Here is a 25668-nt window from a genome sequence, read left to right as displayed (position 1 = left end):
TCCCTCTCTCTCTCCCTCTCTCCCTCTCTCCCTCTCTCTCTCTCTCTCTCTCTCTCTCTCTCTCTCTCTCTCTCTCTCTCTCTCTCTCTCCTCTCTCTGTCTCTCTCTCCCTTTCTGATGCAGCCTTTTATTGAGGCATGGGGCGGGGAGAGGCGGGGTGCAGTCCAGCAGGAGGCAGGGGGAAAGTTTGCAAGCATATGAAATTTGGCCTCTCATTAACATGGCGCCCACGGAAGATGGTTTTCATCAGCAGTCTGTTGTCCTGGAAGGCTAAAGTGCTTGAAATGTACCAAGTTCAGCGATTGTGTTCCATTAAGAAAGCTGCATGGTCATCACGGAAGGGACAGTCTGTGTGTTGGGGGAGGCAGGGGAGGAGGGCGGGTGCACAGTCTGTCTGCAGACCTCTCGCCCCACCTCCCATACTCCATCACACTTGCATGCTTGGGCTCTGCCAGCCACCCAAGCTCAGGATCCAAGGACCCAGCTGGGCTGTTCCCAACCCACCCAAGAGTTTGGGCTGAGGGCGGGGAGTCCGCCAGCCAGTGTGCCTCCATCACTAACCCTGGTCTCAGGTAGGAGGTGCAGTCTTCCCAGTGTCCCTCTCAAGTGGTGACCATCCACGATGTCCTCCTGCAGCCCCCGCAGTCAGGTTGGCTGCGGTACAGATGGCGTGTTGCAGGGCTTGGTCCAAGAGGGAGTTTGGACGCCACGGGGCCTCAGCCTCTAGCTGGCTACGGCAGCACTGTTTCCCAAGCCCACTTCTGGCCCGCTGGGGCCCAGCTGGGGTTTTTAAGATGGGCTAATGCAAATGGCCCTGATAGACTCTTCGAGATTAATGGCCAGAAAGTGGGTTGACACTCAATTCCACGGGGCGTGCTGGTCCTGGGTCCGCATCTTGGGTGGGTGGAAGGGCAAGTGAAGACGGCGCTGAAACAAGGGGAATCTTCGCCGGCCTTTGTCTTGAGGGCCTTTTAGTAGCATCTACCAAGAAAGTTCTGGCCCTTTCTAGGCATCTCCTTTGCTGGGGTTCTCCACACCTAGGGTGGTAGGCAGGTCTGTTCTTCCTGTTTTACAGACGAGCGCTCAGAGTCCAAAGCTAAGTCAGTTGCCCTTATCCACACAAGTACGTGGGGTTCTGGGCCAAGTTCTGTGCTGCCCTTCACCTAGGGCTGCAACAGAGAGCATCACGATCGCCCACAGGGGGCTCATGGTCAAGCAGGGGGACACGGCCATCGCCACCAAGTGAGACAGTTGATAGGATGAGGACACAGCCCTAAAAGTTAGTGCCGTGTGCCAACCACGGGTCAGGCCCTGTCACTGCATTGCAGTCAATCATCATCTCTGATTCCGTATTTGCAAATTCACCTACTCACTAAAATTTATTTATAACCTTAAAATCAACGCTCACCACACTTTCGCGGTCATTCCCAGAAAAGAAAAAAAAAAAAAAATTGAGTGGCCTGCTGTTTGTGTTCCCAGCTGAAATGAACCAGGCAAACAGTCTGCCTTCCTGTTCCAGCTCCTGTTCCACGCAAGGGTCCTCCCGGCAGTCTCTTGAGTGCCATGTATTTCGCATTTTTGTGCGTTTAAAATGACCCCTAAGCGTAGTGCTGTCTAACGATGTCCTTTACAGAGAAGATACAGGTGTTAGATAAGCTTCGCTCGAGCATGATTTACAGTGCTGCTGGCTGTGAGTTCAACGTTAATGAATCGACAATATATATTAAATAAGATGGCTTTAAACAGATACACACATAAAGCAAAGTTATGTGCTGGTTGGTTGGTGAAAAAATGCGGTGAGCCTGTGTTTCCCTGAGGGGCAAGGGTTCGGTATTCGCTGGTCCAGTTTCTCTGCAGCTTTACAGAGCATCACATCACACTACAAGTAACAAGAACGGCCAATACCTTGCTTTCCCGTAAGAGCCTCATGGCCCCGGGGGCCCACCTGGGAGATGAGGAAACAGGTTTGAACAGGTTCTTGCCAGAGTCCTGGCTATGGAGGCGACAGGGCAGGGCTCAGACCTCAGTCAGACTGCAAAACCGGCCCACTTTGCCACTCCGAGGACAGAAACGGACACGTATGCGGGGGACACCTCTGTTGGTTCTAGAGGGACCTAATGGGTTCAGCCCACCGGGGCCACAGACTGCAAGATTTAAAGGTACAAACTCAAGCTCCACTACTCAAGAGTTTCCTTATCTGCAGCAGGAATAATAACCACCTCCCCGATCACGGGGCTGAGGTGGGATTCAATGACACGTATGTAAAGCCCTTGACATCTGGCTTATCATAAGCTCTCAGACAGTGGCAGCTCACAGTAGTAACTGAGTCCAGGGCTTCTGACTGCTTTGGTGGCTTCTTCTGCCCCCGTCTGAGCACCAGGGCAGGCCGTGTGAGCTGAAACAAATGTCAGCCTCAGCACGAGCCCTCTAAGCGCCTCCTGGGCTCTCGTGGTCTCCCCAGGACACATGATCCCAGGTCCAGCTCGCTGGTCCCCTGAAGTCCGGGCAGCTAGGCCAATAGGCAGGAGCTGCCCCCGACGGGCAGATGAGGACCAGGACCACCCCCGACCCCAGCACACAGATGGGTGGGTGACGGCTCGGGCCAGTTGTTGGGTGATTCGAGGCTGCTCAGTACTGGCCCACAAGACGCTGTTTCAGGAAACCCTCTACGGGAATTCCCCGGCGGTCCAGTGGTTACGACTCGGCGGTGCCACTGCCGGGCCTGGTTCAATTCCTGGTCGGGGAACTAAGATCCCGCAAGCTGCACGGCGCAGCCAAAAAAATTTAAAAAAATAATAAGGAAAACTTCTTTTAAAAAATTGATTTATTTATTTTATATTTATTTTTTGTCTGTGTTGGGTCTTCGTTTCTGTGCGAGGGCTTTCTCCAGTCACGGCGAGCGGGGGCCACTCCTCATCGCGGCGCGCGGGCCTCTCACTGTCGCGGCCTCTCCCGCTCCGGACGCGCAGGCTCAGTAGTTGTGGCTCACGGGCCCAGCCGCTCCGCGGCACGTGGGATCTTCCCAGGCCGGGGCACGAACCCGTGTCCCCTGCATCGGCAGGCGGACTCTCAACCACTGTGCCACCAGGGAAGCCCCAAGGAAAACCTTTTCAAGCACATCAAAAAGGAATATGTGATCCTTTGGTCTCTCCCTCTTGCATCAGATTCTCTAATCCTGACTTTGCTGGGAAGCAGGTACCTTGGCCCCTGAGCAGGGACCTGAGCCCTCCACCTATCCCAGCTCTCACTCACTGCCAGCCACTCTGCTGCATTCAGACCAAGCCCCCAAAGTCCACGTACCTTCCATTCACTGGGGTGCAGTCAGATGCTTGCAGCTGCAGCTCTGTGTTTAAGAGAAGGGTGACGATCAAGATTGGGTGCGGACAGGACAGGGACCGTAGTTTTGTCCTGGGGCTTGGTGTCATGCCACGAGGTCACCTGTCTGAGCGTATTTACTGAAAGGTTCTTGCCCAGACCTGCCTTTTCCTCAGTCAAGGGGGGCCAGCGCCCAGCTGCGGCATCCAGAGTCCTGGCTTTCGTTCCCTGCTTGGATGTCTGACTTGCTCTGTGACTTGAGCAGATCATGTCTCTTCATCTCAGTTTGTCTTTGGGAACCAGACCACGCCAGTGGTTTCCAAACTGTGTTAGTGTTCCCCAGTTGTTCAATTCCAATTCCAATAAAATGCATTAAATGTCTTTAAACATTTTCCATTACAATTTTTTTAAACACCATGCACTCAAGTATGTTATATGCTGAATTTCCATTTGTTCAATCTGCTTGTCTATCTTTGTGTCAATGCGATGCTATCTTAATTACTGTACATTTATAGTGAGTCCTTCAACTTTCTTGTTCTTCAGTATTGCCCTGGCTATTCTCAGCTCTTTGCATTTCCATAAAAATTTGAGAATCGGTTTATCAATCCCCTACTCCCCACAAAAATGACTTTAAAGCTACTGGGATTCTGATTGGGATTGCACTGAATCTACGGGAAGAATTGACAACCTAACAATAGTGAGCCTTCCTATCCATGTATGTGGTATATCCCTCTCTCTTGTTTAGTTCTTCGATTTCTCTCTGTAATTTTAGTAGTTTTCAGTATAGAGGGTCTTGCACATCTTTCTTTCCATTGACTCCCGGGTTTTTTGATATTTTGCTGTTATCGAAAATGGTATTTTTTTTTTAAAAAAAAGGTCATGGGGCTTCCCTGGTGGCGCAGTGGTTGAGAATCTGCCTGCCAGTGCAGGGGACACAGGTTCGAGCCCTGGTCCGGGAAGATCCCACATGCCGGAGCAACTGGGCCCGTGAGCCACAACTACTGAGCCCGCGCGTCTGGAGCCTGTGCTCCGCAACAAGAGAGGCCGCGACAGTGAGAGGCCCGCACACCGCGACGAAGAGTGGCCCCCGCTCACCGCAACTAGAGAAAGCCCTCGCACAGGAACGAAGACCCACCCAACACAGCCAAAAATAAATAAATAAATTAATTAATTAAATTAAAAAAAAAAAAAAAAGGTCATGAAGAACCTAGGGGTAAGATGGGAATAAAGACACAGACCTACTAGAGAATGGACTTGAGGCTATGGGGAGGGGGAAGGGTAAGCTGTGACAAAGTGAGAGAGTGGCATGGACATATATACACTACCTAACGTAAAATAGATAGCTAGTGGGAAGCAGCCGCATAGCACAGGGAGATCAGCTCGGTGCTTTGTGACCACCTAGAGGGGTGGGATAGGGAGGGTGGGAGGGAGATGCAAGAGGGAGGAGATATGGGAACATATGTATATGTATAACTGATCCACTTTGTTATAAAGCAGAAACTAACACACCATTGTAAAGCAATTATACTCCAATAAAGATGTTAAAAAAAAGAAAATGGTGTTTTTAAATTTCATTTTTAATTTCTTTGCTGCTGGTGATAGAAATATAATTTACGTTTACACATCGACCTTGATTCCAATGACCATACTTAAATTCATTGTTAATTCTAATAACTTGTAGATTCATTTGGCTTTTCTATGTTCAGAATCATGTCATTTATAAATAATGATGGTGTCATTTTTTTGCGTTCCAATCTTTATGCCATTTGTTTCTTTTTATTGCTTCCTTGCAAGTCCAAGACTGCCAGTACATTGTCGACTGAAAACAGTGAGAGTGGACATCCTGGTCTTGTTTGCATTCTAAGGGAACACTTTCAGTAACTCACCATTAATTATACGTTGTACATTTGTCGTATATACCTTTTATCGGGTAAGGAAATTCCCTTCTGTTTCTAGTTTGCCAAAAGTTTTATCATGAATGGGCGTGGAATTTTTCAAGTGCTTTTTCTGCATCTATAGACAGCATCACATGAATAATCTCCTTTTTAATTTTAATATAGTGAATCACATTGATGAATTTTCAAATGTTAAACCAGCCTTGCATTCCTAGGATAAACTTCACTTGGTTGTGATGTATTCCCTATCCTTCTTGTGTATCATCGGATTGATTTGCCAATATTTTTGTTTAGGATTTTTGCATGTATATTCATGAGAACAATCAGTCTATAATCTACACCATAATTTAACCCACTGAAGACCTGAAGCATGCCCACTCATGCTCCAAGCTCCACCCATTTCCATTTGGGTTACGCCATCACCGTTCACGTTCCTGATGAGGAATGTTCTCACTCTGGGCTGCTCTTTGAATTCAGGCCTGCAGGAATCTGCTCCAGCAAAATCGTACCAAAAAGTTCATCACTCAGTTTATTACTGAGTTCCATGCTCAGTTAGAAGCGAGGCAGATCATCTCACCATGGCCAGTGGTCACTGTGCAGTTAACACCCACGACTAATATCGCTGAAGCACCAGCCATACTCAAGGCACTGTGCTTGGCCCTGGGGGGTAAAGCAAAGCCACTTCTCCCCTTACGTAGCTTGCCATCCAGGAAAGGTGTTCGTTTACGCCTGGCAGTGGCTACTTAGCAACTCAGCTTTGAGGCAGAAAGTTCTTCCTACACCTTCTCTTTGAACCTTCTGAATTTGTTTTATTAAAGACTATTTAAAAAAACAAGGTAAGCAGTTTTAATACTGTTGTCCTTAGCGACTGCTTATTTGTCTGAATCGAGGTCACGCCCACACTGTGCAACCGATTCAGAAATAACATGGATGCTGTGGCTCAAGTGAAACTCATCCTCAAACTCCTTGCTTTGATTCTACCACCAGCCTCACTGCTGTCGTGGATTGACTGGCAAGTATGTAAATGTGAACTTATTCATCTCTTGCTATTTAAATGCCACTTGTATCTGTTTTCTTTGGTTTTCTGCAGTTTGAATATGTTATGCCGAAGTTATGGCGTCTTTTGTGTGTTTGTTTTTTTGTAGTTGTTTGTTTTGTTTCTTTTTTAAAATTTATTTCATCCATTTTTTAAATAAATGTTTTGTTTCTTTTTGTTTGCTTTGTTTGGGGGTTTTGTTTTTTGTTTGTTTTAATTTTTATTTATTGATTTTTGGCTGCGCTGGGTCTTCGTTGCTGCGCGCGGGCTTTCTCTAGTTGCGGCGAGCGGGGGCTACTCTTCGTTGTGGTGCGTGGGCTTCGCATTGCGGCGGCTTCTCTTGTTGCAGAGCACGGGCGCTAGGTGCGCGGGCTTCAGTAGTTGTGGCACACGGGCTCTAGAGCACAGGCTCAGCAGTTGTGGCGCACGGGCTTAGCTGCTCCGCGGCATGTGGGATCTTCCCAGACCGGGGCTCAAATCCGTGTCCCCTGCATTGGCAGGCGGATTCTTAACCACTGCGCCACCAGGGAAGTCCCCGACCTTGTTATTTATCTATTTTATATGCAGTAGTGTGTAGCTGTTTATCCCAAGCTCCTAAATTAGGAGGGATAAATAAGGTGCCTCTCACTAATTTTTGAAAATTCTCAGCCATCATTACTTCAAATATTCTGCTCCATCTCTCTTTCTTATCCTCCTCCTGGTATCCCAACTTCACAAACGTTATACCTTTTGAGATTGTCCCACAGTTCTTGGTTACCTATCCTGTTGTTTCTTTCATTCTTTTTTCTCTTTGCACTTCAGTTTGAGAAGTTTCTGTTGACGTCTTTTCAAGCTCAGTGATTCTTTCCTCAGCCGTGTCCAGTCCACTGGTGAGCCCATCAAAAGGATCGCTCATTTCTGCAACAGTGTTTTCAATCTCTAGCATTTCCATTTGATTCCTTCTTAGAGTTTCCATCTCTCTGCCTATGTTACCCATCTGTTCTTGCATGCATGGTACCCATTTTTTCTATTACAGCGCTTAACAGATTAATTATAGTTATTTTAAATTCCCTTTTGATAATTCCAGGCTTGGTGTCCTATCTGAGTCTGGTTCTGATCATTGCTTTGTCTCTTCAGATCGTATTTTTCCTTGCCTTTTGGAATGCCTTGTAATTTTTTTGTTGGAAGCTGCACACGTTATATGAGATGATAGGAAATGAGGTTAATAGGCTTTTAGATGTATGTTAATCTGCCTAGGAGTCTGTAGCTGTAGGTGTCCAAAGCTTCAAATTCTCGAGTGTCTTTTTTTGTCTCCTCCCTTGACTTTGGGCTTCCCTACGTGCTCCTCCTCAGATAGAGTCTAAGACCTGCAGCTCTTTCAGCTGTAACGCACCATTAGTATACTGGGGCCCTGCTGGTGCCGTGGTGGGGGGCAGGAGATGGGGAGTATCCTATCATCTTCCAATTAAATGTCAGTCTTTAAAGTGCGCCTGTGTCTCAGGGCTGCTTCTCCAGTGGTAGAGCTTTTCCCTCCGCTTCCCCCTCCCTTCTCTGGCTGCAGTAATTCCAAGCAAGTTCCTCTTCCCTGTGTGTTTGTTTGTTTCTCCCTGAGGTGAGACAGGAAGTCTGGAGGGGGCTGGAGGGAGAGGAATTCCCTTCCCCCACGTGGGATGAGGCTCTGGGTGAGCTTCACCAGGATTTCTCTCCTGTGCCCCTACCAAGGACACTAGGAGGTCTTCTCAGATCTTCTCCTGGAGAACCTGGTGGGGTTCCTGGTGGTAAAACCCATGAAAGTGCAAGCCTTCTCCCCCAAGACTGGGCACCCCAGGAGTTCTCACCCTGAGGCCAGTCCATACTCGGCCTTCCAGCAATTCATCGAAATCGCCATTCAGTGTTCCTACCAGTTTGTGACTCCAGGGATTCTGCTCCAGGCGAACAGATCTCAGCTGTGATCCTCCGGAGTCCCTATGCCCTCCAGAGGGCAGCGTGACAGTTTGCCTTGCAACCTCAGTTCTCTGATGGGTCCAAGAGAAACTGCTGATTTTCCACTTGTAAAGGAGAGCGTGATGACCTCCCAGTTTTCTGCGCGGTGGAGCGGTACCTGGGAGTCCTATAGCTGTCTTCTAATTGGGTTCCTTCCTAAGATCTCATCCGAAGACAGCATTTCACCGCTCACCCAGCATCGGAAGCGCCCCCCGTCCAGGGACGTGAAAGCGCGGCTTCTCACTTCACGGTGGGGACACAGAGCTGGCACAGAACCGGGCACAGCTGGCTGGTGTCTCCAAGCACCCCCTTCGCGAGAGCTGCAGGGAAGAAGAGGACATTGCAAGCAGCTGGAGATCAAGGAGGCGAGGCTTTTCTCCTTGAAATCCCATGGAGAAGAACCCTACAACTCCAGCTAGTATCTCTCAGCCTGGGCACGAGGATGTGCCTGGCTTTGCTCAGGAAACATCAGCGTCTCGAGGGTGGAGACCAGCTGGGTCCTTTGCAGCCTCTCAACGCTCGGACAGGGCTGGCACAGCGCAAGTTCTCCGTAGATGCTGGTTGAACTGGACAACCTTTAACTAAAGTCTCCGGGACTGGAAGCTACCAGGGTCGGACTGACGCTGCAGGACATGACACTCCCCTGCTTGACGCTGCAAGCTCCAGGTCCAGCCCGGCACGCTGTGGGTGTGCATTAAATATTTGCATAATTAAAATAAATGCATGATGCTCTGAGAGTCCGGGGCGTCCAGAAGCCTCCAGAATAAATACAGTTTGTGACTTACTGGACACCTGGAGCAGCACATTTCCCTTTCATTGTAACTATACCTTATTTGACTGGTCTTCAGGTGAGTTTGTCCTCCCTGATTGCCCGAAGTCTGCCATTGGACAAAGAGGAGGGAAGAGGTGGGAGGATGTAAATGAGTCTAACGTTAAAAAATCTCGGCCTTCCCTGGTGGCACAGTGGTTAAGAATCCACCTGCCAGTGCAGGGGACATCGGTTCGATCCCTGGTCCGGGAAGATCCCACATGCTGCCGAGCATCTAAGCCAGCAAGCCACAACGACTGAACCCTCGTGCCACAACTACTGAACCCTCGTGCCACAACTACTGAACCCTCGTGCCACAACTACCGAAGCCCGCACGCCTTGAGCCCGTGCTCCACAACAAGAGAAGCCACCGCAATGAGGAGCCCGCGCACCGCAACGAAGAGTAGTCCCTGCTCGCGGCAACCAGGGAAAGCCCGCCCACAGCAACGAAGACCCAACGCAGCCAAAAATAAAATCAATTAATTAAAAAAAAATCTCCATCCAGCCCAGTTTAACATTCATTTCCTGACACCTCTAGAGTCTTGCATGGGGGCACGTGGAGGGCTTTCTTGTCTGGCTTGCATGGGGCACACGGATATGATGATACAACCCCGAGGGCTTTCTTCTCTGGCTGTAGAGAGAAGGGAAGGCATAGAAGGGAAGGGCCCAGGCTTGGAGAGCATCCATTACTCTTGCGTAGCCTCCATTTCCTCTGCTGTAAAATGGGGTGAAAGTTGGGACCGATCTTGCAGAGCTGCTATATGAGCTGTTCGTAGTCTCGTGTGCGTGTGCCTGATCCAGTGCAGCAGAGGAGCAAAAGGAGCTCTCGGACAGCGGGAGCCAGCATCACTTTATCCTCAGTGCTGTCGATGGTTTTGGAACTAGGACAGCAGTGGTGATCAGGTGCTACGGGAGAGGCATCTCTCTGTGGACAGGATACAGGCTGGAGGCAGGGAGGCCCAGGGAGTCTGAGGCTGGGACGAACGGGAGGAAAAGAAAAGCCTTGGGCGGGCCTGGTCCCCAGCAGTGGGTCCCTCTGGCTCAGCCTCTCAGGCCTGAGGACACCCGTCCCACTGGCTCATGTCTACTCAGGTGGGAGCATCTGTGGCTGGGCCTTGGCCTCTCTTCCCACATCCTAACCGGGCCCCAGGGTTCAGAGGATCTGGGTTCCCCTAGCTTGTTGGCTGTGCCAGCTTGATAGGGGCTGGAGGTCCCCAGATGTCACTTTGCTGGGACACAGAAGCTCCTTCTTGCCGCCCAGAGAAGGTAAGCAAGTCCAGAGGCCTCATCGTCCTTCAAGCTTGTTCACACCATCATGCCTGGAAGCATGCCTATTCATCTCTGTACACGTCATGCCTAGCTCCTCCGCAGCAGATGAAAGGTGCTTCCCTGACCACGGGAACAGCCTCTTGGCATTGGCAGACAGTGCACGGGTCCGCCTAAGTCACAACTGTGACTTAGCAGCCCCAGCCAGGAGGCTGTACGGGTCAGTGGTGGAGGCCCAGCCCTGGAGTCAGGTTGCCTGAGTTTGAGTCTCAGCTCTGCTCTTTGCTCACTGTGTGTGACCATGGGCATGTCAGTGACACTGCCCCCTTCACCTTCACCTGTGATGGCAGGGCTGCAGCAGCCACCTTGTGACCATGAGAACAGAGGGAACCTCGGGCCTCTCATCCTTGACATGCTAAGCAAACTTATGCCTACTTACCTCTGCAATCTGTTTTGTGAGAAAATAACCCCCTTCCTACAGCAGCCATTGAGGTCAGGCCCACTGTTGATGGGACCAGAAGTGTTCCTAACACCTAAAACTTCTCTGTGCCTGTTTGCCCTTCTGGTAAATGGAGATAACTATAGCAGCTACCTCAGTGTGTTGGGGTGAGGACGGATTGAGAAAAATCCATGTGAAGTACTTAAAAGTACTGATACTTAGTGAGTGCCCAGCAAATGTTAATTATATTATTGTTGTGGTGGTGGTGGTTGTTTTCATTCCAACTACTTTTTTTCTTTTTTTTTGTGGTACGCGGGCCTCTCACTGTTGTGGCCTCTCCCTTTGCGGAGCACAGGCTCCGGACGCGCAGGCTCAGCGGCCATGGCTCACGGGCCCAGCCGCTCCGCGGCATGTGCGATCCTCCCAGACCGGGGCACGAACCCGCGTCCCCTGCATCGGCAGGCGGACTCTCAACCACTGCGCCACCAGGGAAGCCCCCAACTACTTTTTGCAAGACATGGACTGGAACACAGACTCCTTAGCATACTGATCAACTTCCTTAGCATATGGTTTCCAACGTCCCTTTGGAGGCGATATTTGGTACCCACTTTTGTACTTTTTATATTTCCCAAAATTTCAAGCATGAACATGTGTTACTTTTTTTTAAATTAATTCATTAATTTATTAATGAATTTATTTATTTTTTTATGGCTGCCTTGTGTCTTCGTTGCTGCGCGCGGGCTTTCTTTAGTTGCGGTGAGCAGGGGCTACTCTTTGTCGCGGTGTGTGGGCTTCTCATTGCGGTGGCTTCTCTTATTGCAGAGCACGGGCTCTAGGTGCGCGGGCTTCAGTAGCTGTGGCTCACGGGCTCTAGGGCGCAGGCTCAGTAGTTGTGGCGCACGGGCTTAGTTGCTCCGAGGCACGCGGGATCTTCCCGGACCAGGGCTCGAACCCGTGTCCCCTGCGTTGGCAGGCCGATTCCTAGCCACTGTGCCACCAGGGAAGCCCGTTACTTTTCAATGTAATAAAGTTGCTAATGTTTTCGATATATCAAGTACCTTCTCTATCCTATGACCTTTCCACGCGTGATGTCTTTTATCTCTCATGACAGCTCTCCCAAAGGAGTTTCTATTCTTATCCCCACTTTTCAGATAAAGAAACTGAGGCTCAGAGAGGGAAAGTGAGTGCCTTGGCTCCCGGACAGTACCTGCTGGAGTCAGGATTGGACTCGCATCCTCAGGTCCCTGGCGCTTGGGGCACCTCCTGATGGGGCCAGGGGACCCGTACATGGGCCAAGTGGTCTCTGGAGAGGGGACAAGAATGGGGTCTACAGCCACAGGCGTCTCCTCCGTGTCAGCTCACGCACCGGGCACATCAGGCTGCATGAGACAGGCAGGGTGATTTTTCCCACTTTACAGATGAGGCCGAAGTCACTTGGACAGAGGCATCAGAGCCAGAGAGGTGCCAGAGCCACCAGGCTGGCCTGGGAGAGGCTGCCACCACCTCTGGCCTCACCAGGGTGTGCCCCACCCCTGGAAGCTGGTCAGAGGAAGCAAGGACTGGGTCTGCCCTGGTCACCTGCTCCCCCCAGGGCCTTGCCCAGAGCCTGGCACACATAGGCACTCAATAAATATTTCTGGAACAAAGGAATGACCAGGGCCTCCAGGATTCCCCATGAGGCCGGAGATGGTGTGGGTGGCAGTGGTGGTGCCAGGGAGCTGCACCTTTAGGGCACAACTCCCTGTGACAGCCCTCTCTGCTCTGGGGACATCCCAGGTGGAGGGTGAGCAGGTACAAGGGCCCGGAGATGGAAGAGGAAGGCCAGCAGGCTGAGTGGGGTGGGGGGAGGGCCTCTGGAGAAAGGACGGGGCATGAGTGAGTCAGGGATGGTTCCTTCTGGCTGCCCCTAGACTCACAGGAGGGGCAGAGAGCTGGTGAGGGTGCGGGGCCAGGCGAGGGGGCCTGGAGAAAGACGGGCAGGGAAGGGGCCCGCCCGTCTTCCACCTACCCCACCGACCCGCCCTCTTCATCTTTCCTGCCTGCTTTCGTCTACCCCTCCCCCACTCCCACCCCCTCCCCCAATCTCTGTGTCTGAGGCACCCCCATTCCTCCCCATTCCTGCCTCTCCGCCGCCGTCTCTCTAACTCTCAAAGAAGTCTCCCCAAGCCTCGGGCTCCTTTGGAACCCCTGCCTCCGCTTCCTTCATTTCTCTGTGTCCTTGTGTCTCCACGTCTCAGATCGATTTTTATCTGGATCCTTCCATCTCGGCGTCTCTTTGCCTCAGTCTCCCTCCATCTCGGCCCCGCTGTGCCCCCCCCCCCACGAAGCCTGTGCTTCCTCTCCCGCGGTGCCGCGTCCCCCTGGAGGCCCAGCCTCCCCAAATGCCTCACCCCTCCGTCCCGCCGCCTTGATCGGCCAGGACTCTAGCGGTGGCAAAGGCGGGCCTGGGGGTCCGGGCTTGGGAGGCGCTGGAGAAGGTTCCCGGAGGCGCAGGAGAGGGGGCACCCGGGCCTCAGCGCCCAGAGAGGCTCGCGTGCCAGTCACCTGCCGGCCGGGGCGCCGGCTCCGCGCCGACGCGCTCGACGTGGGCCCCCCGAGGCGCGCCTTTGTCTCTCCGCGGCCGCGGAGGCTAATTAGATTGAGGAAGGGGCGCTGTCCCCCTTCACGGCGCTGCGGCCGCCCCTCCACCCGGCGGCCCTGCGCTGGCCGGCCCGAGTCACGTCGACTGAAACCGTCTCTGCGGCCCGCGCCTCCCATCCCACCTCGGCAGCGGTCGCTCCTTTGTACGCGCGAGCCGGGGCGCCCCCGGAGCCCCGAATCGTCCCGCGGGAACGCGGGAGGGGGCACACGGGCCCCACGCGGGGAAGGAATTTCCCCAGGCCACGCGGGCTTGGGGACCAGACAGATTCTGAGACTCAGACAGCGAGACAGGGAAATGGGAGGAGGAAGCCCAGAGGGTGTGAGAAAGCCGGAGCGGGAGCCGGAGCGCAGGCGAAAAAGGAGAGGGCGCAGAGGAAGGAGGGCGAGGCGGAGAGAAGTGGATGGGGGACGCGCGACGGCGGCGGCGAGCAAGCGGAGGAGGGAGGCGGCGGGAGGAGGGGCGGGGGCGCCGGGCACGGGAGGGGCGAGCAGCCGCCGGAGGCAGTCGGACACGCGGACCGCGGGACGCGCGGACGGCGCAGGGGCCCCACTCCCGCCTTGGGGCTGAAGCGCCGGAGGCCGGGGGGACCGGGGCAGGGGGTCGGGGCGCCGCTCGTCCACATTCTTCGCCTTTTCTTCCTCTGGCTCATTCTGGCCGATCGATACCTGCGCGGGACCTGCCCCCGCCGCTAATAACTTTTTAATGAGTTCGAGGGGCTTAGGGCGAGCGCGATCTGCCCTCCAGGGTGGATTTTCCCCTGGCAGATGTTTCGGGAGGAGGAGGCGCGCGGGGCCCCCGGGAGGTGGGAACAAATCTTTCCCTCCGAGGGGCGAGGCAGAAGACTTTCTTCTAAAGTTCAAAAGAAAGACGGGCTTTCACTCGGCCCCCAAAAAATGTATTTCCCGCGGACAATGGGCTCCTTTCTGCGCCTCGTAGGGCCGGCGGGGCGGGAGGGGCGGGGACCCGTGCGCCTTGGCCCCGCGCGCCTTGGCCCCGCCTGACCGACGAGCGCCCCCTCCACCCGGGCCGGGACGCCGAGCGAGGGCGCGGAAGCCAGGAACCCGGCCTCCCCTCCGAACGCCCCTGGAAGAGCGCTGTCCGGACCTGGGCGCACAGGCGAGAACGAAAGCGCCCTGCGGGCCGAGAAGCGTGGCCGGGGGAGCCCTAGGCTGCCCCCACCCCGTGCCCTGGGCCCTGCGGGTGCGGCCGCCGGACCCGAAGGGGCGAGTGCGGGTGCCTCGAGGGGAGGTAGGACAGGTCTCCGGGCTTGGGCAGCGGCCCCGGTTCTCTCCGCGATCCGCCCTGCGCAGGGCACCAAGGAGAGGTCAGCCGGCTTCCAGCGGCCGCGGGGCACTGAGCCCCTCTTCACCGGCCCCGGCCCGGCCACCCCTCCCGACGTCCCCGTGCCCTTGCCACCTCCCCACCCCCCCAGCGCCCCTCAGCCCGCGGGTCCGCCGGCCCGCCGCCGCCTCCCTCTCTCCACTGCCGTGGGCGCGAGGAGACGGGGGCGCCAGGGCTCTGAGGCTGACCTCCGAAGAGCCGCGGCCGATTGATTGGTTCCGCCCGGAGCCCGGGCCGCGTGAATGGGGGCCCGGGCGGCGGCGGCGGCGGCGGCGGCGGCGGGGATAAAGATGTTCTTCCCGCAAGGGGGAGGGGGCGCGCGGCGGGAAGCGGGGCCATTCACTCCTGGCCTGGCCCCTCGGGAAGCCGCGCCGGAGAAAGGGGGCCGGGGCCTATTCAGGCCCTACGAGCCGCCCACAATGGACCGATATACTGGGGGCCTCTCTATTAACGTCCATGAATATTGAAGAGAGCTCGGAGCGGCGGCCCTCGGCCGCGAGGGGGGCGGTGCCTGCGAGTCCAGGCTGCGGGGGCTCAGGGGAGGGGGCTCGGCGCGGGCACACTCCGCGCCCGGGCCCCGCGGGGACCTACACGGTTCATCCGCGGAGAAACCCCGGAACGTGCAGTGTTCTCCCTCGCGATCTCAGCGAGGGGAGATGCCAGCGCGGGGGGCCTTGCTCCCCAACTCCAATGGGCCCTGAGACGGGGGCGCTCCCTACAGATCCCCTTTTCCCTGGGGCGCGGTCGGGTGGGTCTGCGGCTAAAACAGAAGCACAAAACTTGAGGGAGCAGAGGAGACGCTCGGGGCCGGCCCCGCTTCCGCCCCGCCCCCAGCACCTCTCCCGGGGTTTGCGGGTCCAGGGGAAAGACGAGGGCTCCCTGGCCGCAGTCCGGACCCTCGATCCTGTCATCTTCTGACCCCGAGCTAGCGTCCAGGACCCACATGCTGCACCCCCCAGGACGGAGGGACCGCACAGAGCTGAGGACTTTTCCTCAGTGGGGTGTGGGCTGGAAAGCCTCGGGGCTTTCAGAGGAAAGTGACCTGACCCAGAGAGACAAGGCGGGAAGAAACCTCAGTTCACAGAGTCCAGCCCAAACCATTGCACACGTCTGCACACTGAGGCTCAGAGAGGCGAAGGGCCGACCCAAGGACACACAGCAGTCCTCATCCCTCCTGGGTCTCCCGGAGGCGCTGAGGTGGGTTGCGGCTCCTGGTGACTCTCTTCCCCTCCATCAAGTCTTTGTGGAAGCCGAGGCCCAGGCGCCGGTGAGGCTCCCATGCCCAGACTCCATCCGCCCTCCCCAGACGCAACTCTGGGCCCAGGCCAGAGCCAGTGTGACTCTCGGGCGACGTCCGGAAGAAAGTTGAGGTCCCGGGACCCTAACTCGCGGGCTGCCCTCGCTCCTCCGCAGCTCTGCCCCCTGCTGGCGCCGGGCCCGACGGTCGCCCCCGCTGCCCAGTGCGGCTTCTCCCGGGCATCAGACTCCAGGTGACCCGGGCTCTGGGTCTGAAGGCCGGTGGTCGCTGCCTTCCTTAACTCTACGCCCCGATGCGGACCCCGGGATGCCAGGAGACCACTGGCCGGAACGGGGCACGCAGAGGCCGGGTGTCTGCGGCCGCCAGGTGTGAGGCTGGCTTAGCAAAGGCAGGACCCCGCGACGGACGGAGCACTTTGCCAAGGCACCTGAGGACGGTGCTCCTCGTAGGAAGGCCAGGCCCCCTGCCCCTCCACCCAAGTCCCCTCTCCGAGGACAAGGCCTGGGGAGTCCGATTCCTCCAGCTAACCGTGAGCCCAACGCACCGCCCTGAACGTCCAGAAAACCCGGCTCCATTATAGGAATCTGACGTTGCGGGGAGGGGGTGGGGTGGGGGAGGGCTGAGGAGCTCAGCAGATGGAGATGTCTCTGTGCTCCCCATCCCTTGTCTGGGGCCGAGGTGGGGACGAGGCTAACCCTGGGAGGCGGCAAAGCCCGTAGGAAGCGGTGACCTTTCCCCCTTCGGCTCCGGGCTCAGCAGCTCCCTGTCTCCGGCGAAAGACCGCGCTGGCGCTCCGGGTACCTGGGAACCTCCGCGAAGAAAGTCTACCGGTGGGACGAGGTTGAGGTGGGGTGGGGTGCGGTGCGGAAGCGAGTAGGGAAGAGGCGAGAGAGGAGCGGGGAGGCCAGGAGAGGAAGGATGAGAGCTTAGGAAGGCAAGAAGGAGGAGTGCAGGGCGCAGCGGGCCCCCCTAGATCGCAGCTGAGCGAAGGGGCCTGGAGCCTCGAGCCTTAAGCCGAGGGCGCACAGCGGCCTGGCCCGGGGCTGCCTGCACATTCGGAGGGCGTTCGCTCCAGGGCACAGCCGCTGCTCCCATTTCACGACGGTCCGGGGACCCCTTTCGGTCCCCCTGCCTCCGCAGGGAAAGCCTTTTCCAAGCGACCCGCGGCTATCTCGGATTTCGGTCTGCCCTTCCCGACCCCGACCTAGCCCCCTAGGGCCGGGAGACGGTCGCCTACGAAGCCGTCTCAGGCCGGGCTCAGCCCCGACGGCAGCCCCGCCCCGCAGCCCTGGCCGCCCAGGGAGGAGTTTGACGGCCGGCCGCGGGCAGCGAGCGGGGCGGCTGCAGCGGCCCGTTTGAAGCGAAGGCCAGGCCTCCGCAGCGCCGTCTGCGCAGGAGTTCAGCGCGGCCTGCGCCGGGCCTGCTGGCTCCAGGGCGACTACCGCAGCGTGGGGCGTGGGGCCCGGGAGAGCGCGGGACGCGGCGGCGGGCCGGCCGGGCCAGGGAGCGTAGGGCAGGTGAATGCGGCCCGGCCGGGCAGGGCTGCGCAGCGCAGCGCAGAGCCGGCCTAGGATAGCGGCTGAGCGCGGGGCCCGAGGCCAGGCGTCCCCTCCGGCCTGCTCCGGTCCCTGGAGTCCGAGCGAGCCTCGCCGCGCCCCCTGCCCTGCTCCGTCCCCTCCTCTCCTGGCCCCGGGCTGAGCCTCCTGCCTGCCCGCCACTTCCCGCGGGGAGAGGAGGAGGAGGAAGAGGAGGGCGGTGGGAGGGGCGGGAGCGCGCAGGGGAACGTTCCGAGCGGCCCGGGCGCCCCCGCCCCTGGAGCTCTCGCGGCGGAGGCTCCTCGGGCCGGGCCGGGCACAGCAAGTCTGTCCTCCGACGTCAGGGGGTCATTAATAACCAATTAGGAGGGTCACTGCGGCTCCTATAAAGGCGCTGAGATTTTGCCAAGGGGAAGACCGTCCGGGCCGGGTGTGCGAGAGGCGAGCGCGCGGCCGAGAGCCCCTCGCCGCCGTTTCTCTGACGCCACCCGCCTCCCACCCACCCCGCACCGCCCCCTCCCCGCACCCGCCTCCGCCTCCGCCCCCGGCTCCCCAGCCCTCCGCGCCGCCTCTGCCGTCTCCGCAGATTTCTCCATCTCTCTCTTCATTTCTGCCTCGCTCCCCCTCGTTCACTTTCCTCCCAGCCACCGCCCCCCGCCCCCCGCCTCCCACTACCTCCAGCGACCTCGTCCTCAGCCTCGTCGTCCTCCCCCTGCTCCTCTTCCTCCTCCTCCTCCATCACAGGCCTCTTCTCTCGCCCCGGTGCTCCCCACTCGCCCGGCACCACATCCCCGCCTCGGCCCGGCCGGCCGGCCGTCCCCGGCGCCGGCGAGCCCCGGGCCGCCCATGATGGGCTCCGTGCTCCCGGCTGAGGCCCTGGTGCTCAAGACAGGGCTGAAGGCGCCGGGGCTGGCGCTGGCAGAGGTCATCACCTCCGACATCCTGCACAGCTTCCTGTACGGCCGCTGGCGCAACGTGCTGGGCGAGCAGCTCTTCGAGGACAAGAGCCACCACGCCAGCCCCAAGACAGCCTTCACCGCCGAGGTCCTGGCGCAGTCCTTCTCGGGCGGTGAGTCGCGCCGTCGAGGCCGATCGCATCCCCTCCTGCCCGCGGCCCCTGATTCTCGGGCCCACACGCGCAGGACGCGGCGGGGACACGGGGCGTCGCAAGCGGCTCGCGCCAATCTGGGCGTTCCGGATGCTGCGCGTGACTCAGTTTCCCGCGAGCCGAACCAGGGAGCGAGCAGCCAAGGCCGGGCGGGGAGGGGCCGGGGGTGGGGGGCACCTCTGGCCCGCGCGGCTCGGCGTCCAGGCGGCCGGGCGCGCCGCCCCCGCGCTTCCCCATCCGCCCCTCACCCCTTAGAGCCGGCGGGTTCCCGGCATTTAAAGCCTTACTAGGCGTGTAATAGCAGTTGACTCAAAAAGAAGGGGTTTTAAATTCATTTAGTTAACTTGGGCTTGACCCGCGAAAGTTCCCACTTAAACCAAGAACTTTAAAAGGCAGCGGGGGCTGGGGAGGGGGCGGAGGGCGGGCGGACGGGAGAGAAAGCCGCGGAGAGAGCGACGGAGAGAAAGAGGGAGCAAGAAAAGTTTCTTTTCTTTAAGATGTCTCAAGTTCTTACTCCTCATTCATCAACCCGCAAACAATATCTTTCCCCGGCGCTGGCATCTCTGCGCGTCGCCCCCTTTTCCCCCTTTACGATTTCTGTTCCTCTCTTAATTTACCGTGCAGACTAATTCCACTTCCATTCACGCTATGTCAACCATCTAATCCCCCCTTTTTGTAAGGGGAATTCCTCGGCCCCTTTTAAACAAGTCCCCTCCGCATTGAGCTACAATTTACTGCTACAGCATTCTTCCAGGGCTAATGAATTTAGAATTAGCAATTTCTTTCGAATGGAGCCGAATGAATGCGATCACTTTAACAGCGTGACAAATTGCCGGCCGCGCCGCAATGGACACCGTTTAACCCCCCCTTTCAGCTGGCCCGCTGGCCGGGTATTTTCCCAGGTAGCTTAGAGGGGGACCTTGTAAGACACGGAGGCCGCCCCTGTGCGCCTCGCCGCTCCCACTCCGGCTGCCCGACCAGGCGGGGGGACCCCCGGAGGTTGCGGGCCGCCCCGGCTCTTGTCCGCCCAGAGAGGCGGCGACTTCGCGGCTCGCCTCGATCCGGGCACTGCCCTTCCTGGCACCCGGGATCCTGGCGGCAGCGAGGGACCCAGGCGCGCCCGGGGTCACCCAGAGAGCGCGAGACACGGCCCGCCGTCGCCCGCGTTTCTTTTGAGCTTCCGCCGCCTCGAAACTAGACTTCCTTTCCGGGCGCTGCCAGCCCGCCCCCCAGCCCCGCGAAAGGAGTCAGAAGCCCTGACCGCGTCCTGGGTCCTCCGACGGTGCCCTGTGCCCGGTGCCGCGACGCGCAGTGAGCGCCGAGCGACGCGCGATCGGCCCAGAACCAGACAGGGCAAAAGAATCTTGGCTGGGCCGTCACGCCCTCGTGGGAGCGGGCCTCAGTTTACCCAGTGGTAAAGCCACGCACTGCGGTCGGCTCAGTACTTCTTCAACTTTGCCGGGGTGGAGGGCGGGGGAGGTTGTGGATGCTTTGAGAATTCGTGGAGAGACTAAAAACAAAAACAAATGCAGACAAACAAACCAACCAAAAAACTCTCCTCGAAATGAGTCCCAAAGCACCTCTTGCTTTCGGAGGGTCCCCGGGTTGCAGTCAGAGGAGACTCGGGTCGCTGAGCCTCCACCCCCGGGGGAGAGCCGGGCCTCCCCTGCCTCAAGCTCTGACCCAGTCCCCGTGCCTGGCGGCCACAGAGGTTCAGAAGCTGTCCAGCCTGGTGCTGCCGGCCGAGGTGATCATCGCGCAGAGCTCCATCCCCGGCGAGGGCCTCGGCATCTTCTCCAAGACGTGGATCAAGGCGGGCACCGAGATGGGCCCCTTCACCGGCCGCGTCATCGCCCCGGAGCACGTGGACATCTGCAAGAACAACAACCTCATGTGGGAGGTACGCGCGCGGGCTGCGCGGGGCGCTGGCTGCGGGCTTCGGGTGGGGCCCTGGCGTCCGGCCGCTACTTCCGCCCTCGCTGGAAGCTGCGGGCGCTTTGGACCAGGCCTTGGCGCTCCCTGAGGCCGGACCTACGCCGCCCGATGCCTGGAGGTTCCTCCCCAGATCGCGAGGCGAAGGCGCTCTCCTCCGGCCGGCCCTAGGGATCACGTCCGTTGTTAGGTCCGCTTCATAGAGGAGGGCACGGAGACCCAGAGAGGCCGTGCCCTTTGCCCAGGGTCCCACGGAGAGCTGGCAAGCCACTCCTGGGAGCCACCGCCCAGCCACCTGCATTCTTTCCCTCACTCCAGAAGCAGCCAAGGAAAGCCCCTCAAAGCCAGCCCTGGCCTTGGGGTGAGGGTGGCTGGAAGGAAGGATGAAGGGAGCCTGTGCTCCTTGGGAGTCGGCTTCTCAACCCAAGCGGAATAATGACATTGGAAATGAGCACTGATTTAACTGGCACTGGGTCGGCTTGCTGAGCGCTGGGCCTGCATTCCACCGGATTATCTCAGCAGCCCCATGAGTTACTATTCCCATTTTACAGAAGGAAACTGACCTTCCATCCAGGCTCTTCTGACCCTCCTCCTCCACAACAGTGCCAGATGCCAGGGAGGGCCACCCTCGGGACAAAGCCCCTCCCAGAGCACTTCCTCCTCTTGGGGCTCTCACCTTGAGGAGGCCAGGCTGAGGCACCCTCTCCCTAATGTTATTTCCCCTCCTTCCCCCATGGCTCCCCACCACAGCCCCCACCTGGCAGACCAACCCTGCACCTGGTCACAGGAGCAAAGGAAGAGAAGCAGAGGGCCACGAGGCCTCTCCTAACCTTACCTCCTCCCACCTCCGGAGGCCTGGGCCGTGGTTCCCATCTCCAGTTGTTGCTGGGTTAGGAAGTTGGGGTCCAGTTTGGTTTCTGAGTACTTTTTTTAAAAAATTTATTTATTTATCATCTATGGCTGTGTTGGGTCTTCGTTTCTGTGCGAGGGCTTTCTCCAGTTGCGGCGAGCGGGGGCCACTCTTCATCGCGGTGCGCGGGCCTCTCGCTGTCGCGGCCTCTCCCGCTGCGGAGCACAGGCTCCGGACGCGCAGGCTCAGCGGTTGGGGCTCACGGGCCCAGCCGCTCCGCGGCACGTGGGATCTTCCCAGACCGGGGCTCGAACCCGTGTCCCCTGCATCGGCAGGCGGACTCTCAACCACCGCGCCACCAGGAAAGCCCTCTGAGTACTTTTGGTAGCTCCCACAAAGGGGGCCTAGGCCAGGCCAGGGTGACACAGTGAGCCAGCCTTCCCTTTCTAGGCTCTTCTGTGTCCCCCGCTGAGGTCCTGGCCAGTGCTCTCCGCTGCCTTGGGGAGCACCTCTGCGTCCCCGGAGAACTAGTTGGAGTGGATGTCACTTTGTGTGCTCAGTGATCCCTCGGAGATGCTTTTCATCTGGGGCTGGGGAGGACACGGCAGCAGGAGCCTGTGGGGCCCTGGAGACGGACTCCCTGTTGGCCACTTCTAGCCAGCTGGCCTCAGGCAAGTCACTGTACTGTTCTGAGCCTCCCGTTCATCGGCTGGAAAACCCAGACAATAATAGCTGCGTCCGCTTCCCGGGGCTGTTGTGAGGATGGAGAGAGAGAGTGTGTGGATGTGCCCAGCCTGGGGCCTAGCCCTGGCCACGGGCGGCGCACGTGACACGGCCCTGCCTCACCTGGCCCCCGATTCACCTGCGCCCAGGTGTTCAACGAGGATGGCACGGTGCGCTGCTTCATCGACGCCAGCCAGGAGGACCACCGAAGCTGGATGACCTACATCAAGTGCGCGCGGAACGAGCAGGAGCAGAACCTGGAGGTGGTCCAGCTCGGCGCCAGCATCTTCTACAGAGCCACCGAGGTGGGTGCGAGCGCTGCCGCGCAGGGGGCGGCGGGTGCAGCTGGCGGGGGCTGGGGCGGAGAGCGGGGCGTAGGTGCTGGCCCAGCTGGCCCCGCCCGGGCTGGGGGACTGAGGCCCATGCATCACTGTCCCTGGGAGCACGACCTCCGGGGCAAGCTTTCTGCCGTAGGTCAGAAGGGACAGAGCTTTCCACTTTATGCCACCGTGAATATCGTGAGCACCTCAGCTGGGGTCCCCGGATAACTGCTGAGGGGGTGCTGGGGTTGAGAAGCCATAGGAATACAGAGAGAAAGACACCAGAAGGCGGAGCCCGGGGAAGGCGTTTGGGTGGGAGAGGGGGCGTAGTGTCGGCAGCGCTTTGGCTGCGCGTGCGTCGCCCGTCACCAGTGACGGGTGGACCACGCGCGACTCTAGCCTCAGCTCTCACATCCTGATCGCTTGCGGCGTCAGGCTTTTCCCAGACACTGTATGTGCATTCTTGTAGTTAATCCACGAGGGAGGATTCTGTGATTACGTGCGGTTTGCTGGGTCTCACCTGGTGACTAGCAGACTCAGGAGCTTTCATGGGCATTTGTGAGGGGTGCTAACACTAACGTCTGAGCTGCGTGAAGCTTCTCAGACGAGGGAGAAAGGGAGACGTTCAATAGCATGTCCCATGGTGGGTGGGAGGGGCTGCCAGAGGAGCGGGCCAGGCCCAGGGCAGGGGGAGGATCAGGCGGGATGGGAAAAGGTGTCCCCAGTGGGGAAACGCTTGGGCAGGGCCAGGCAGGCTCACAGCGTTTGGGGAGACGATGATAGCACAGAGCAAGCCGAGTGGTGGTAGCCGGGCGGTGGTAGCTGAGGCAGCCACGCTGTTAGGACCCTCCCCGCACGTTGTCTCTTGGCGGGACATTTGCTCAGCGCCCCGCCCAGGAGGGGGCAGGCAGCCCAGCTTCCCTGTGGCAGGTTGGCGGCGAGTGCTCTGCACGGGGGGGGGGCTCCCCCCCCACAGTCCTCTGGCCCCCACGTTTCTGCTCCTCTGTGGAGGGAGAAGCACGGTGCCCCTTGGGGTGCGGCTAGGCTTGGCTGAGTTTGGGGGTGTTCTGAAGGAGCCCCCCGCCCCAGGCCAGAGAATGACCCTCCTTTCCTTTAGTCCGTTTTCTTCCTGTAACTCAGAGCCCCATGTCTTTCTAAGGCCCCGAGGGGCACTGGACAGTTGTCCCTCAATAACCAGGCCCCTGGGAATCTTCCAGGAGTGACAAGAGAATGGCCTTTGCCTGGGCCCTGGTGTGGTCCAGCCAAGGGCCGGACCTCAGGAGAACCAAGAAGGGTAAAGAAAGGTTGGGACTTCCCTGGCGGTCCAGTGGTTAGGACTCGGCCCTTCCACTGCTGGGGCCTGGGTTCGATCCCCGGTCAGGGAACCAAGGTCCCGAAAGCTGTGCGGCACAAAAGAAAAAAAAAAAAAGAAAGGTGAGCCGTTCTCGGACTGGGGTTCAAGTGAGGTGGGACAGGGCGAGGATAGGACTGACGGTGGCCCAGGCTGAGGACAGAGGTGTTTCTTGTGACTGTTGGCTGGGCTGCCACCCTAGGGGAGCAAGGGCCTCCCATTAGACATCCTGGGATCAGCCTCACGTGTGGCTGAACCTCACTTCTGGCAGAGAGCACCCCCCTTTACCCGCCCAACCTCACACGCGTCCTCACGTTCGCACACTGCTTCCCGGCCACCCTGCAACAGATGAGATGGGGGACACGCAGTCATTCCATCCCTCCACGCTCACACGCGCACGTGCTTACACACAGGAGAGAGGGTAAGGATGCTGCTATGATTTTGGCAAAAGGGCTCCCCACGGTGTCACATGCGGAGGCCTGAGTCTCATCTTGCTGTTCAGGTCACACCGGATGAGAGCTGAACAGAGTCAGAAAATATGAATAGACGTTTATACAGAAATTCAGAGTCGGGGGACAAGGGGGCTGAAGTGCACCTCCATGGAGGACTCTAAGATTATAAGATTTGGTAAAAGTCATCTACATTTGATCAGGAATTTAAGTTGAAAAACGAGGATCGGGAAAATCTACCGTGTATCATCAAGACAAGTAGATATCACCGGCTCGGCTAGTCATGCGTTTACAGGGTTAGCAAGCCGAGTGCTGGAGTAAGGAATAAGGAAACACAAAATATCACCCATTTTACTTTTAATAAGTGAAGTTAGGTACATTTTTCGTGGTGGCAGTTGTCTTAAAGCCATGTGTCAGAATGTCAGACGCCACTTACCGGACCAACCGTGTGTCCCGGTGTGTGTGACCACCGTGCAGCAGGGCTCGGCCAGAAGAAATTTCTGCTGCTCCAGGCCACTCCCCGGACGCCTCTCGAATTCGTGGGCTGTTTGTCCTGGGCGTGTGTGTGAGTGGGCCAAGCAGGGTCTGTGCCATGACCTGTTGTCTTCATCTTTCCCTCACTCAGACGCGCTGTGTATATTTCATAACAGTAACCCATTACTTGCCAAAAAAAAAAAATGAGAAGAAACATCTTCATTCAATAAGCAGAATATACTACTGCTGCTCTAAAATTTCCCACAAATACAAAATTAACAGCCGTCCAAACGGAGACGAGGGTGATGGGTCTCCAGGCCGGCCAGTCTGTGCAGAATCCCTAGGCGGGGTTTTGCATCTGGCTGGATCTACCAACATGTTATCCCAGGCTCTCCCCTCACTATCTTCAACCACAGAAGAACTTACTGTAACCTCAGGTGCCTAAAATGACATTTCTAGAAAGTGCCCAGCACATAGCAAATGGGCACTAAATGTTGAACGAATGAGTCTTTCTCCAGGTGATGGGGGCTGGGTTGAAAGTGGACACACGGACCCTTTTCTCCCAAGGAAACAAAACCGGCAAAGAAACCAGCTGCCCCAGGGAAGCAAGAACTTTGACCCCAAAACTCAACACAAGAAAACGATTTAGGGATAAATTATGAAAATTTTGGATTTGGGAACTGGGAAGAAAATTCCCAGGCTTTTCCCCTCCTGAGTTTTTGGCAAATGACTGTGCCCTGAAGTGCGGGCTTTTTCTTTCAGCTGCTTTTCTTCTCATTTCAGGCAATTGAGGTTTGTTTTGGGTTTTTTTTTCCCCTAGAGCCTCAGAGCCCCATCTCTCTTTTTCTTGGCTCTAGGAGGGCAAGCACCATTTTCCTTTTTTTTTTTTTTTTTTTTTTTTTTTTTTGGTACCCGGGGCCTCTCACTGCTGTGGCCTCTCCCGTTGCGGAGCACAGGCTCCGGAC

The 25668-nt window shown here is 57.5% G+C and overlaps 1 protein-coding gene across 1 annotated transcript in view; it reads left to right on the top strand.

The window, feature by feature from the left end:
- The first annotated feature begins 18342 nt into the window (after nt 1-18342).
- PRDM12 (PR/SET domain 12) overlaps nt 18343-25668 on the top strand; it is a 14439-nt gene continuing 7113 nt past the window's right edge. Inside the window, exons 1-3 of the mRNA XM_024126094.1 lie at nt 18343-18565; nt 20314-20504; nt 22259-22414. Coding sequence (XP_023981862.1) covers nt 18343-18565; nt 20314-20504; nt 22259-22414 — 570 coding nt within the window. The remainder of the gene's footprint in view (nt 18566-20313; nt 20505-22258; nt 22415-25668) is intronic.

Source organism: Physeter macrocephalus, chromosome 13 (assembly GCF_002837175.3).
Source record: "Physeter macrocephalus isolate SW-GA chromosome 13, ASM283717v5, whole genome shotgun sequence".
NCBI classification, from domain to species: Eukaryota; Metazoa; Chordata; class Mammalia; order Artiodactyla; family Physeteridae; genus Physeter; species Physeter macrocephalus.
The sequence above is the reverse complement of the archived record's forward strand: the minus strand, read 5'-3'. Positions and strand labels throughout refer to the sequence as shown.